At 41.8% G+C, this 13,834-nt stretch overlaps 1 protein-coding gene across 1 annotated transcript; it reads left to right on the top strand.

Annotated features, from left to right (window-relative positions):
- The first annotated feature begins 42 nt into the window (after positions 1-42).
- Positions 43-12,177, top strand: OSER1 (oxidative stress responsive serine rich 1). Its single transcript, XM_077832634.1, has 4 exons — positions 43-167; positions 3,621-3,726; positions 9,674-9,787; positions 11,366-12,177. Exons 2-4 carry the CDS (start codon positions 3,650-3,652, stop codon positions 12,057-12,059), a joined length of 885 nt encoding a protein of 294 aa, XP_077688760.1. The 5' UTR covers positions 43-167; positions 3,621-3,649; the 3' UTR covers positions 12,060-12,177.
- The last annotated feature ends 1,657 nt before the right edge of the window (positions 12,178-13,834 follow it).

The raw sequence follows: 13,834 nt of genomic DNA, 5'->3' as shown, positions 1-13,834 counted from the left end.
CCCCCAGCGCTCCCAGAAGGCGCATGCGTGCAACCAGCCAGCCACCGTCCCCTTTCTGGCGCTAAGGGTTTTCCCATCCGGGTTACTCGACCGCTCCCGCCCCGCCCCGGAAGAAGCCGCTGGGTCTCGGGGCGGCGGCGGGCTCCTTCCCTGCGGGGTTGAGCGCGGTAAGTGTGTTGGGCGGAATCCCCCCCCCCCCCCCGCCCAGCTTTGTCTGGCCCGTCCTCCCCCTGGGTGCCCCCTTCTCGGGCGGCTGCTCTGCCCCTTCCCCCGGGCCAGCGCTCGCTGCGACTCCCGGCCAGCGGGCTGTGTCCGTGCGGCAGGACAGCCCAGTCCCCGGCCAGCCGGGAGCCGCCCTCGCACGGTTCCTCCCCGCCCTGACCGAGCGGGGACCCCGGCTGGCCCCAGCTCTCGGCTTCCTCCGGGTGACCGCGGCTCTTGGTGCTGAGTCACCCCGGCCGGGCAGCCCGGTCCCCGCTGCGGGGGGCGACGCATCGCTCCGGGCTGGGAGCCCAGGGCGAGGCCGGAGCTGGGGGGGTGGCTGGGAACTCACACCGAGCTCCCGTTGGGTGCTGCCGGCCAAGGGCGGTGAACGAGTCCGGTTTCAAAAGCGCTAAATTAAAAATTCCCGCTGGACTCTCTTGGCAGCTCCTGGCCCTATAGGTATCGCTGATGTCCCTAAGTGCCTGAGCCTCCTTCAGGCCGGGCTAGACTCTGTACCTCCGGGGACGGACGAACTGATGTCTCGTTTCCGTTTTATTCACTTACAAGCGCCTTACCTTTCCGCCTCCAGTGTCCCCTCCAGGCTTCTCAGAGCCTGGTCTCCACATGAAATAGAACAGTGGTTTTCAACCTCTGGTCCGCGGACCTTGGGCGCCACAGACTATGCCGAAGCTTCCCAAAGAGGTCCCCGCAGCTCCATTTGAAATTTTGTAGGGATCCGCAAATGAAAGAGTCAGAAACCACTGAAATAGAATGAATGTCTTTGCACAGTGATGTTCATACAGCCCAGCCTTTTGCCTGGTGGGGAGTTCCCTGTGATTGCTATTTGCAAAAGAAGTAGGTTCTTAAAAATATTTAACAGTCTCTTTCTGAAGGTAATAGAATAGAAATCGATTGAGATTATATAGTATGAAGACAGGTAAAATAAGAACATAATTTTGGCCGGCATTAACTTGTTTTAAATCTCCAAGACTTTCTTCTCATGATTACAGTCTTCAGAAGCTACCCAGATTATTGAAGATCACTCAGAAGGATTTAAATTCATCCAACCAGTTTATCATAAAATGCATAAGTTCACAATCAGTTTAGTTTTGCCAGTGAATAAAAGTAACAGGACCACATATCGTGTAAAAATTCCATCCAAACTAAAACTGTCACTGTGTTAAACATCTTTTACTAAGATTTTTAAAACATTTTTGCTCCATTCCCTTGCTACAGCCAACTGCTGCTATGCTTTTCAGGCTGCTGTGATAGGAAGTGTTCTGGCATAAAGCTTCAAGTTTAACTTGGTATCAGTCTAAAATTGGCAAAAAAGTATAAGCTGTTTTTAAGGATAACTTTTCTTCGGGGCAGAGAAGAATAATTTTATTGAGGCTAGTCCCCACACTGGATTTATGATAGAAATTTTCACCCAGACATCAACGTAAAGTGGTACCAGTACCCAATTAAGAGTGTACCCTAAGCCAGGCTGTTTTGTTAATCTTTGCTCATTTGTCTGCTCAGATGAGCATCACAGTGACCAGTATTGTATTCAACCACTTCCCCTTGTGTTTATTTGCTGCTTCAGTTCATAGTATGTGCGTCAAACACATTATGACACATCCATCTTTCTGGATGTGTCATAATGGCACCCAACTAGCGGCTAAGGAATACATCTGAATGAAGTCATTGCAGAGCAAGTAGCAGACACACTAGCTGGGAGATCTGAGGGGGGCCAGATAGAAATGAGATTCTCCGGTAGAGAATTTACCCTTCATATTTACTTGTTTCATTTTGTCTTTTGAGAATCTGTGTGACTATTTAGCTGCAGCTCTTTCATCTAAATTTATTCTCTCTTCCAGCATATCAAAGAGTTAGAATTAATTTAGCAAATGTATTATTCAAATACCAATATAAGTAGTATTGTACTGGTAGCTTGATTTAATAGCGCTTATTAATTAGCCTTTGTTATGGTAGTTGATATCTGTTGCTCTTAGGCATCTATCTCTCTAGTGACTTGAGAACTCAACTCTGTAGTCAGTAATATTCCATTTATATCTGTCATATCAAAAGAGCAGCTTCATAAGGAGTTGAGAGACAATGTCTGTGTATGAGGACTTGCCTGCGGGAGTATATGGAGTTCTTACAAATTAAAAGAATCATTTTAACCATAGTGGTCTAGTACTCCTTTACCAATCAAGACAACTTCAGTTTAAACACCGGGTGTTAAAGACTTGTTCTAGTACTTTAATCACTCTAGAACAACTACTAATTTGATTTTGGGCAACTGATTACCAGTAAAATATTGACAAATTGGGAGGAGCTGGAGAAAAGCAACAGAGATTGTTAAAATAATTGAGAGACTGTAAGGATTGCTGTCCAGCTAGGCCAACTGACTGCTAGTTGCACGAGCAGTAAGGGACACAAGTCTAGAAATAGTTTTGGGGCCTTAAACATCCAAGATGAGATAATTCGTATGAAATGTTTAATATAACAAAGGTCAAAAAAATGAAATTAAGAGAGGGTAAATTTGGGCTGAAAACCTGATAGAACTTTTTGAGGCTGGGATCTAGGCCTGGTCTACACTTAAAAATTAGATCAACCTATCTGTGTTGCACAGGGCTGTGAAAAGTTTTGTGCCCTGGGACTGTAGTTAGGTTGACCTAACCCCCAGTGTAGATGCAGCTTGGTCAATGGAAAAATTATATCGTCAACCTAGCTACTGTCTCTGCGGGATTATTTACTACATAAATGGAAAACTGCCTTCCATTGGGTGTAGGAAACATCTGTGTTATAGTGCTACACTGGCACAGCTGTAGCCCCATAGCTTCGTTGCTGTAACATAGACATACCCCTGGTTTGTGGAGTAGTCTTCAAAGGAAATAGTGGAAACCATATCACTTTACTTTTATAAAACAGGACAAAGCCCCAAAGACTGTACTGTAGGGCAGAGGTTCTCAAACTGTACCAACAGTGACCTACAGGAAGTTGATTGGTGTTGTGGTGCTGGCCCTCCTTGTTTGCTCTACTGCTTCTGGAGTGCAGTTTTGGTTACAGTGGAACTAAGTATAGGAATCTATAGAAAACTCCTGCATTGAAGAGATCTATCCCATCCCTTGCCCCCACTTGGCTCAGAATTGACACCAAATTATTTTACTGTAAAGGTTTTTATTTGCCTAAGCTGTTACACATGATGATGACTCTATCATTCTTGCATATCTTTCTGCTCCTCTTTCTGAATCCTCTCCCAGAAGTGTCTTAATACAGTGACCAGGGCTATGTGTATGCTACAATTTGCTGCTCAGAATTTATTTCTTGAGTTATGATGATGATGGGAAATTGTAGTAAAGTTTTGAACACAGTGCTGGTTGTCTCCATTTAATTTTCAAACAACTCACTTTCTGCTTTCAACACCATAGGGTAACTGTCAGCACCCACAGTGCCAAGGATGAAAACAGAAGCTAAGGATGGAGAAGAGGAAAGTCTTCAGACAGCTTTCAAAAAGCTAAGAGTTGATGCAGCAGGGTAAGTAAGCATATAATGATGTATTGAGGAACTATATGACCAGTGAATTGCTAGGGAACCACTCTACAAATCTGAAGCGATTGAGGTAGGTACCAAAGGATTAGGTAGTGGAAGGCTTAACTGTAGCACAACAAATTGAAGTCTTTTTAAAAAAAAAAAAAAAAAAAAGTTTGTAATCAGAGGGCTATTTAGCTGTGGGGATTGGTAAATGGGATACAGATCAATTCCCATCTAAATTGCTGGTTCAAGTCCAACCTGGGCTAACAGTGACCAAAAATGGTTACTATTTGATAGCTGTCATTTGGCTGCCCATATTAAATGAATTTGGGCTGAGCCCTGGTTATCAGAGGACATGTACACATTATTAGAACGCTGCTAATGTAACTAGTATTTATTGGCAATACCAGCAGCAAGACCAACCACTGAATTGAACCAGGGAGATGGATTCCCTTCCTACCCCTTTGAGTTAAGTGGTCTTGCCACATCAGTATTGAAGATACTGGTGAGGTCATGTAGGAATCCAGTATTGCCACCATTGGACTCTAGTCTCCAGGAATGACAATTTCTTTAACAAAAACACTGAAAGGGAGGATGTTGTGTATATCTTCTCCTTACTTGGGAGACATGATATGCAGTACTTGACTTACTGCTCCATGATACTAGAGCACAAAGAATCTGTCCATCTCACTTTTAATATTCAGAATGGCAACCCTTTCCTACTTAATAAAAGAACACTCAATACAATTATCAAGTCTCAACTCTCAAACCTGGCCTACATTGGAATTTCAGCCACTGGTGTAGCTGCACCAGTGCAAACTCCTAATGTAGGTACAGTTTACACCAGAGCAGCATGATTTGCAGTGATGCAGCCTTCCTTGGTTTGAAAACCCAGGGAAGAATTTTCTGTAGTATCTGGCTGGTGAATCTTGCCCATATGCTCAGGTTTTAGCTGATTGCCATATTTGGGGTCGGGAAGGAATTTTCCTCCAGGGCAGATTGGAAGAGGCCCTGGAGGTTTTTCGCCTTCCTCTGTAGTATGGGGCACGGGTCACTTGCTGAAGGATTCTCTGCTCCTTGAAGTCTTTAAACCACAATTTGAGGACTTCAGTAGCTCAGACATAGGTGAGAGGTTTTTTGCAAGAGTGGTGGGTGAAATTCTGTGGCCTGCATTGTGCAGGAGGTCAGACTAGATCATAATGGTCCCTTCTGACCTAAATATCTATGAAACAATGTAAACTGGGCTCATGTAAATAACTATTTGCACCAAAGCAACTGAACAGGTGCTTACAATCTAAGTATAGGCAAGGCCTCAGTTTCAAGCTGGTTAGGGTGCCACTGGAAGCCTCGCAGAGCCCCAGTATATTCAGGGTCTTTCAATACAATTGACCAGGCCCACTGGAAATCTGACACCTCCCTTCCCTGCACATGCCCCTATCTCCAATATGCTTCAACTCTTTTCCAGTAAAGAGAGCTCAAAGAACTGATATGATCTCTTCCCACCTTCAGTCTCCAGTCGATTGATCTGTGTTTACAGCAGAAAGAGGAGCTTCTTTCTGAATATTAATATCTTGGTCTTTTCTGCATGTCAACTGTTCTGAGCCCAGGACAGGGAATAAGGACAGAGTTTCATTTAACAGGAAACCTCCACCTCCAATCTGAACCAATTTAGTGCAAGTGTTGCAAAATAATTCCCTGTTTGGCTGAAATCCAAAGTGTCAACCTGAAAGGATACTCTGAACTATTACAACTCCCTGAAAATGGGGGTTTGGGATGGATTTGTGATGTCTTACTTTGACAGTTAAGGAGCATCATAAATAAATGAACACCCTGCACATATCAAACATATTTAATCCAATGATCTCTGATTTGATTTTTAACTATTTGGTTCTATCGCATTTAAAATCTGAAGTTGGGTGCTGGCTTTGTTAATTAGATTCAATGATTCCTAATATCAAAGATCAAACATTGCAACTGACTAAAGAGCCTGAAAATAATCCTATGAGAAATGTCACACATCTAAATATTCTTATCTTGCATTCCAGTCCTGACCGTGACACTCACTGTATTCCCCATCTGATTCACTTCAGCTCTCCATACCCAAGTTTTTCTGTCTGTACAAATGTAGGTATTACCCTTATTTCAAAGCACTTAGGAGTGAAGTATTATAACAATAGTTTACAAACATCATGTCCACACAGAGTTTTCTTTGCAGGTGCAATACAGTAAAACATAGCTCGTATTCTTATTTCCCATGTTTGGGAGAGGACCAAAATACGTAAGGATATTACAGTAAGGCCACTTTGGTAAACTTAAAATATCAAAGTCCTTGTATAAATACTGCTGCTTGGAGCTGGTTGCTGTATAATACTTGGACTTTCCACTGAAGTGCCTTATGAGTAAAGATGAATGATCCATGGATTGGATATATGGAAACTGGAGGACACAATAGTGGTGAATGACACGGGAATGGGAAGGGTGATTCACTGCTGTGACTAAGTGGAGGTTACTACATCATAAATTCCTACTAGTCTCAAATGTCATGGCAGCAGCTCAGAGCTGCCTTACATCTGTCAAGTGAGCTAAATAGTTTAGGTTGCCAATATGTAATCTTCATCTTAAAGCAGTTTTAGTTCAGGTCCTACTGGTCTTTACATTAAATGAACCATTTTTTTCTTCTTCTAATGCCTTACTGCCCCTCCACTGACTACTTGGGTGTGCCCTGGTCCTTCAGCTTCACTGTGATTCCCTGCTCTCTTTTAAAATGCAGTTCAAAACCCATCTCTTCACTGCCTTCAGCTATTGCACTGTCATTTGTTTTCCCCACTGCTATACTCTTACCTGACCTCATGCTTCACCTTCCCCTCCTTGTCTGTTACTGCCCATTTTCTCTTCCAGGTTTCTGTCATGAGAGTTGTATGATCAACTCAGTATGAAACTGTATAAACAGTCTTTTGAGTTAGTGGGAGAGGAGGGAGTATGCTTTCCTGACCTGTCTTGTCAGGACTTTCCAGAAGGTCGATAGACATGGGCCTAAACTTTCAGAATTTCAAGCCTAATTTTCACTTGCCCTTTGAGTAACTGCATACACAATTGTAGTTGTGTACAGACTGTGGGCAGCTTTCAAAATGTGGACTTGGGGGGCCCAGTAAATCTTCAAATTCTATTTAAGCCAAGGCTCTGAAAATGTAATGTACTGTAACCTTTCAGCTCTGTTGGCCAAACCTACAATAAGGAGAAGAGTTTCTTGTAGCAAACATTCTTCCTGTACACCGGGACTAGTGTGTTCCAGTTAAACAGTCTATTTATATCCAAGGAATGTTTATATTTAGGAAAGACTGGCTTTAAGACTTGGGTGGTGTTGGTTTTTTTTGTGGCTCTAAAAATTGAGGCATTTTCTGGGGTCTGTTTCTCTGGGGAAAATTCCATTTAAGGCTGTTGTGTATAGCTTAGAGTTGCAGTGTGAAGGTCTAATTTAAAAGCTAGTGTTTAAATAGCTGCCATTCTAATTATTTGTTAAAAATTGTATCCATATAATGCTCCTAAGCATTTAATCAAAATTCAGAGAAACTCCATGAACATCCTTTCCTCACTCCCCCACCCCAATTTTCACCTAAGTGTAATTGACACCAGCAGTTTTTGTCCTTTCAGCTACAGAATCTTCTTTCTACCCTGTTACTCAGGTTGATTTTTTTCTAACTGTTAAGATTTAGTTCAGTTATATTCATCATTCTTCCCACACCATCAAGTTCATAAGGCAGAAGTCAAACAGCCCATCATCCCTATCCTGGACTTGTTTAGCCAGATTTTTTATATTCAGATGTAATCATGCTTCTTCAGCCACTATCGTACTATGGAACATGCCTCTGTGTCTCTTGCCCTTAGAAATGCTATTTTAGGGCATTCTTGAAATTGACATATCTGAGACATCTTCTGTTTGTATTACTTGTAGGTGGTTGTGCCTATTCTGGGACCTGTTCTTTGCTTGCTCTCAGTCCATTTTAGTTTGAATATTCTATGCAGGCACTTTCATTGAAAGCTGTTCAAATGTGCATTGGTCCTATTTTTCCAGGACCCTGCTCCATATAATGACTAAAGATTTATTGCTTCTAAATATCTTAAGTTTGGTGTTTTTGCCAATCATATTGGACTTCCATACTTAAATTTTTTGAAGTACACTTGGCTTTCCTATTCTGGACTCTACATCAAGTTCTGTTGGATATGTTTTTTCAGCAGTTGGCTCTGCTTTTGTAGAGTATCAAGTGGAAGTCATCCAGCAAGAAAGGGTAATGGAGTAGACTTACTATTTCCATATACACCTCTACCCCGATATAAAGCGATCCAATATAACACAAATTCAGATATAACTCGGTAAAGCAAAAATGGTTTTCTGTCTCATCTACAACATTGGTTCTCAAACTGGGGGGTCATGACCATGTGGGGGTTGCGAGCCCCAACCACTGCACTGGGCTATGACCCCGACCGCGATGCATAGCTACGAGCATCTACCCCTGTGTGGAGCTGCGCGGCTGCGAGCCCCGACCCCGGGCTTGATGTGAAGGACGACATCAGATGCGTCTTTTCTAAAACAACACCAAGAATAAAACTTCTTATGTCAAATACTGTATTAACGGAAATGTTCGAGGCCAAAGCAAGTTCGATTTAACACGGTAAGATTTTTTGGCTCCCAAGGACCACGTTCTATCTGGGTAGAGGTGTATTCCAAATCATACAGAGTCTTCAAATTTTACTTTGTGGGGAGATTTTTCCCTGCGCTTAAAAGAAACTCACATTCTTGCATTAGGGGCCTGAGTATTTTAGTAATATGCAAGTAATGGTGCTGAAGAAGACTTGAGTTAGAAAAAGCTCACAGACTGATGTAAGCTTTCTCATGTCTCCTACTAGTATAGTAGTGTTGTACGCCATTTGAGAGCTGCTGCGTTTCACCTTGGTAGTTGATTGTGGATCAACCAATCTGTAAAGTGCCTTGAGATTCTCCATACTAAAAACCTCTCTGTAGAAAACTCATCCATTTTTACATTTAGTGGATTCAGAAAACATGGGTTTTAAGCATTCATTCATTGGTCATGGGAGGTATGCTCTGGTTAAATCTAACCTTGCTTCCTTCTGGTCTTCAGCAATGAGCAGCAACACATAGTCTTCAGACAGAAACTGGATTCTATAAGCCTCTGTCCATTCCACTGCTAGTAATTTGCTTTTAAAACAGTTTTCAAACCTGCCTGAACATAGTTGTAATGCTGTTTGCCCACACTTAACCCATTTTATAACTGTGTGATATCTGAGCATTATAGAATGTAGCTATAGAAAAGACTTACTGGCTCATATACATCATTCCCTATTGCATATTTGTTGGTATTTTCTTGCCCCGTTAATGCGTAATTGCAGATATCATTTTGGCTAACAGCTTGCAACAAGGTATGATTTGGTAAATAAGGCTGACTGGAACTGTTATAATCTTATTTCATATTTATTAATTTTAGTGCCAAAAGGTTTGGTAAGAACATTACAGGACAAATGAAAAACCATGATCCATGCCCGGCAAAGCTTAGACTTCAAAATTAAACATAATGTGATATAACAGATGAGCGTAACAAATAGTAGGGTGAGGAAGGACACCGGTTACTACAATAACATCATATGCTTGCTTAATTTATGTATGTTCACATATTGGTGGTTCACTATGAAAATTCACTGAATTTTTAACACTTCAGTTATAAACTAGCACACTGTGTGTCTTTCCTGGTTTGGTGCTTCAGTGAAGCTTTTAGGAGACTGTTTGTTTGTTTGCAAACAGTTTGCTTAAGGCATTTCTGATGATTGATTAAAGTGTTTTTTGGGAAAGAAAATTCATAGCCTCTCCACGGTATTTTGACACATATATCTTTCGCATTCTCTTCAGTTAATTGCAGTGTATTTGTTTCTCTTTCAGGTCCACTGCTTCTCTTCCTGGGGGTGAGGGTACAATTCCAAGAGCACTGGTTAGAACAGCTACAGATGAAACCAAACCTAAGAATATGTGCACATCTAAAGAAGCCTGGCATGGGTAAGCAGAGGGCAGCCTGGGACCGACTGACCTGGTTTTTTAAATGTAAATGAACTGGAATTATTTTAACTCTAATTACCCAATTCTGTTACTGGTTTTGGATTCTAAACGGACTTGTTTACAAAAATTTTACCTTTTTTAGTTTCCCTTTTAAAACAAACATGCCTGTCATCCCTTCCCCCTCATTCCCATGCCATTTGTGTTCTGTTTCTAAATTTACAAAGTGAAACACCTCTCAGCTGTGGGTGAAGTTCTGAATGCTACAGCCGCACCAGCATTAGGAACAGGAGCAGAGTAAACATATCCAGCAAGCTGCTGTACTTGAAAATGAGTCATTTTAAGTCATGAATCCTTTCTTGCAGGATCACTTGGCATCATACAGTAGAGTAGTAGGTACCTCTAAGGCACTTCTATCTCTGAATCTTTTGCCTTTTGTTTCCTGAATGCTTAGTGCTTATGCAGCACTTTACATTTTCAAATGACTGTTGAAACAGTCTTGAATCGCTACTATTTTCATGTTTCAGAGCAACAGTCGTGTTAGTCTGTATTCACAAAAAGAAAAGGAGTACTTGTGGCACCTTAGAAACTAACCAATTTATTTGAGCATAGTAGTATTGTACGCCATTTGAGAGCTGCTGCATTTCACCTTGGTAGTTGATTGTGGATCAACCAATCTGTAAAGTGCTTTGAGATTCTCTATACTAAAAACCTCTCTGTAGAAAACTCATCCATTTTTACATTTAGTGGATTATACAGCTGTAGCTCACGAAAGCTTATGCTCAAATAAATTGTTTAGTCTCTAAGGTGCCACAAGTACTCCTTTTCTTTTTACTATTTTCATGTGGCCCCTGTGTTCTTTCATCCCATGTGCTAAGTACCCTGCCTCGCCTCTTTCAGATTCCTCCTTAAAACCACCTTTATTCATTCTCTTACATTGATCTCTCAGGTGCTAGCTCCACACCTTTGTTTACCAGAACTGCTATCATGTCTGTCTGAGTTAGTTCATACAATCTTGTACACCTGTTCTGTAAAGCTCAGTGGATGCTACTGCACTCATTAAAATGTAATATAAATACAGTAGAACCTCAGAGTTATGAACTGACCGGTCAACCACACACCTCATTTGGAACCAGAAGTACACAATCAGGTAGCAGCAGAGACCCAAAAAAAGCAAATACAGTACAGTAGTGTATTAAACATAAACTACTAAAAAAAAAAAAAAGGAAAGTTTTTAAGAGTTGACAAGGTAAGGAAACTGTTTTTCATTCAAATTAAGATGGTTAATAGCAGCATTTTTCTTCTGCATAGTAAAATTTTAAAGACGTATTAAGTCAATGTTCAGTTGTAAACTTTTGAAAGAGCCACCATAACGTTTTGTTCAGAATTACAAACATTTCAGAGTTACGAACGTTCCCTACGAACAACTTTCATTCCTGAGAATTTTGTAACTCGGAGGTTCTACTGTACAGTGGAGGAGGTTGCTTTTTAAATACTTTTCCTACTGTGATTCACAGAAAGAAAATACTACTTGCATCTGGTTATAGAGTAAACACTCACTTGTGTATCTTCTGCTGCTAGGTCTATGAGGAAACCTTCAAGAGGGGCAGTGAGAACCCAGCGTCGGAGGCGTTCTAAGTCTCCAATCCTTCATCCTCCTAAGTTTATCCACTGCAGTTCAAAAACGCCTTCTGTGTGCAGCCATCTGGTACACAAGAGCCAGGTTGACACTCCAGACAACAGCACCGGGCTAGGGGTGCCAGTCCCAAAGGAATTCTGTGCAAATGAACGTTCCAGTCCTGTTCTAGATGGCGTTGGCCACAAGGGAGTTGTTGCTGAGCGTTCGGGCGCTTCTGTTGCAGAGCCAATGCCAGAGAACAAACAGGAAAACTCTTCTGTTGCTGTTTCTCTGATGTCCAAAGCAAGTCTAAAGACAACAGATCTTTCTGACTTCCAGTCGGTGTCCAAACAAAACAAGAGTAAGCCATGTGCATGCATGGACAAGGCCTGTCAGTGTAAGCGGTGGCAAGACATGGAAGTGTACAAATTCTCCGGCTTGCAGAACACCATCCCATTGTCACCAGAAAGAACAGTTGCTGAGGACCACTCCCAGCCTTTGCCATCAAGAACTCCCTCAAGTTCTCCACGATCTTGCTCTGAGCAAGCAAGGGCCTATGTGGATGATGTGACTATTGAAGACCTTTCAGGATACATGGAATATTACTTATATATTCCCAAGAAAATGTCTCACATGGCAGAAATGATGTACACCTGACATCAATGGGCTTTAGAGAAAGGGTTTGATTGAAATCTGCCCTCAGTCGTACTCTACATGAGAAGCAATCCACTCCCTGCTCACCATGCTTGCAATAAAAACACTTCATTGCATCTCAGCTAACTTTTGTTATTTAAACCAGACAAAACACCTTAATTTAGAAACGTGACAGCTCTAACCCTAGAATCGTGGTTGATTTGGTTAGAGAACAGTCTCTTCCCATATCTGCTTATGGAACTAATAACTTGGGAAATTCTGCATTGATTAAAGATCTTATTTAAAAAAAAAAAATCCTGCAGTTCTGGGTTATTGCAGAGACCAGTCCATAGAAAGCGCTGTATGGGATCAGACCTCTTTATTTGGGAAGTCTGATGCTGTATCTTAGCTCATCTGAGGTCTCTCTTTGATGTTCAATTGCAACTCATAAACAGGCAGTTATGGATTCAGGGTTAGCTTTGGAAACTTGTCAAGTGGGGCTGTATAGCACCAAATTATGGGAACACTTTAAAAGTGGGGGTCATGCCCCATTTTTTTCCTTTATCTTTACATCCATTGCTCTAATTATTTCCAGATGCCTGAATTTGCTTTTCTGTGGGGGGTGGGAGGTGCAATCAATGTTGCTTGTTTATGATTAAAGAGCAGCTTTGTTTCTAGTAGGATAAACTTTTTCTTCAGACTGACCTTTTCTTCCCTTTTCCTTTCTTCACAGCTCTCCTATTCTCCAAGTTAGTATATTATCAGATTCTAGTATTAACCTTGCAAGCGGTATTACCACATTAGGCTCCCTAATCAGAGAAATAATTCAGGTAATCAGATCTTCTACCTTTGTCTGCTGCAGCAGAAATAGATGGCTTTGTATCTTGAATGTAATTGTTCCTCATTAATAGCCAAAGGAAAAACAGTTGATGAGGTGAGTTGACTCCTTTGCAGTTTGTTTTTTATAAAAATACATCAAAAGACCAAACAGCATTTGCCAGCTTCTTCAGTGTGCTTTTGTCTGCACATCCTTCCCCCACTGTAATCCTGATTGTAGTTAGACAAAAATACCCAAATTTGTCCTCCCTGCAATTGCTCATTTCTGAGGGCTTGTCTACACTGGTATGCTAAATAGGCATTGCTGTGATTGATGCAGCAGTGTACATTTAGCAGATCTGGTAAAGACACAATAAATCAATGGCAGAGCGCTCTCCTGTCTACTTCAGTACTCCACTTTCCAAGAGGCGGAAGGTAAGTTGGCGGGAGAGCATCTCCCACCGACATAGTGTGGTGTAGACACCACGTTCGGTCAATGTAAGCTGTGTCATTTGGGGGTGATTTTTTTTTTTTTTACACACCCCTGAGCAACGTAACTTACTTCGACTTAAGTGGCAGTGTAGACCAGCCGTTTGAGACATAGTTTTGACATAGTTTAAGCCTGCAGGTCTATTATGTCTCAATTTAATTAATGCTTGGTCAATTGCCAAGCCGGGACATCTTGGGCCTTCCTACTGCATCCATGTGTTCTCCTTTTCCCTCCCTTCTGGCAATCCATTTACTAAAACATAAAAATATTGGTAGTGTGATCCTTGTCTTGTCGTGAGGCAGAGTGCTGATGACTCCATGTACGGTTCTCCACTGCCTGTAGTGCGTATTTCCCTGCACAGAAGAGCAGCTGCAGCTCAAATCTGCATGTGATCACATCAAAGCAACACCAACAGCTGTCTCCTGTTCTAGGTTTAGCAGTGGACACGTACAAGGGAGTATACTGCCAGGTACTGAAACTAGCCCTTGGGGGG

The sequence above is a fragment of the Eretmochelys imbricata genome, chromosome 13, assembly GCF_965152235.1.
Source record: "Eretmochelys imbricata isolate rEreImb1 chromosome 13, rEreImb1.hap1, whole genome shotgun sequence".
NCBI lineage: Eukaryota > Metazoa > Chordata > Testudines > Cheloniidae > Eretmochelys > Eretmochelys imbricata.
The sequence above is the reverse complement of the archived record's forward strand: the minus strand, read 5'-3'. Positions and strand labels throughout refer to the sequence as shown.

Excerpts from the sequence above, each read along its gene's own strand:
- OSER1 (XM_077832634.1), top strand. The coding sequence starts at position 3,650 with ATGAAAACAGAAGCTAAGGATGGAGAAGAGGAAAGTCTTCAGACAGCT. Across the intron at positions 3,727-9,673 it reads CTAAGAGTTGATGCAGCAGG|GTCCACTGCTTCTCTTCCTG; the intron begins GTAAGTAAGCAT and ends TTTCTCTTTCAG. Across the intron at positions 9,788-11,365 it reads TCTAAAGAAGCCTGGCATGG|GTCTATGAGGAAACCTTCAA; the intron begins GTAAGCAGAGGG and ends TTCTGCTGCTAG.